We start from the raw sequence: 811 nt of genomic DNA on the forward strand, positions 1-811 counted from the left end.
AGGCTGAAACCAGAGATCTGTATATAATGACAAGATGCTCATGTCTCTGCCCTAACAATGGGATCTTTGTCCCAAAGGCGGGAAGGCAGGCGACAAGCTTAGGTCTGCATATTATTACCCTAAGAAATGCATTGGGTTTATACTGAACAGAATTTGGCGAGAGTGAGCCTTCTCGATTCGCCTCTTCGTCTGCTGAAACTACATCATCGGAGAAAGCACCCGAGCCCTGAAGTTTCCCCATCATCCTGGTCTACATGACCAAGCTCGTGGAGTGGGTGTTAGGCATCTCGGTAATAAGTGCCGCATTGGCTCTCGTGACTTTTGACCTTCTAGACATGAGGCTCCCAGAGGCCTACAGGGAGGTGGCCGGGCCCATGCCGTTGTATCTGCTGCTAGTGTTCGGCTGCTACGAGGTAGCCACCTTCAACGGCTGCGAGGAGGCATCCAAAGAACTACAGGCTCAGATAAAGGAGGCCAAGTAGGAACTAAGAAAAAAAGGTTTGAAGATGTGAAAAGTAGAGACTATAGAGACTCTTAGAGAGACTGTTATAGACACCACAAAGACAGATTTGGACACATACACAACGCAAAGTTCTTATCATGGACCATGTTTTTTAAATTTTATTTCCTACAGTTCCCAATGTCCATAGAGTGGAGTGGATAAAGTCTTAAAAATCAAATAGGTTCTTCCTGAGTTACATACATCATTGGATGCTGTAGTCCCTATTCTGTATTCAATATTCACCCTATACTGATGCCTAGTCACACGGAAGACTCATCCATCATCCATATCTGACAGCACTATCCAGTA

At 45.4% G+C, this 811-nt stretch overlaps 1 protein-coding gene across 1 annotated transcript; it reads left to right on the forward strand.

Moving 5' to 3' along the window:
* The first annotated feature begins 254 nt into the window (after nucleotides 1-254).
* LOC139554287 (dolichol-phosphate mannosyltransferase subunit 3-like) lies at nucleotides 255-482 on the forward strand. The gene has a single exon (XM_071367060.1). It carries the CDS (start codon nucleotides 255-257, stop codon nucleotides 480-482), a length of 228 nt encoding a protein of 75 aa, XP_071223161.1.
* Nucleotides 483-811: the final 329 nt, after the last annotated feature.

The sequence above is a fragment of the Salvelinus alpinus genome, chromosome 26 (genome assembly GCF_045679555.1).
Source record: "Salvelinus alpinus chromosome 26, SLU_Salpinus.1, whole genome shotgun sequence".
Taxonomy (NCBI): Eukaryota; Metazoa; Chordata; class Actinopteri; order Salmoniformes; family Salmonidae; genus Salvelinus; species Salvelinus alpinus.

Coding starts and splice junctions, on each gene's coding strand:
- LOC139554287 (XM_071367060.1), top strand. CDS start 255: ATGACCAAGCTCGTGGAGTGGGTGTTAGGCATCTCGGTAATAAGTGCC.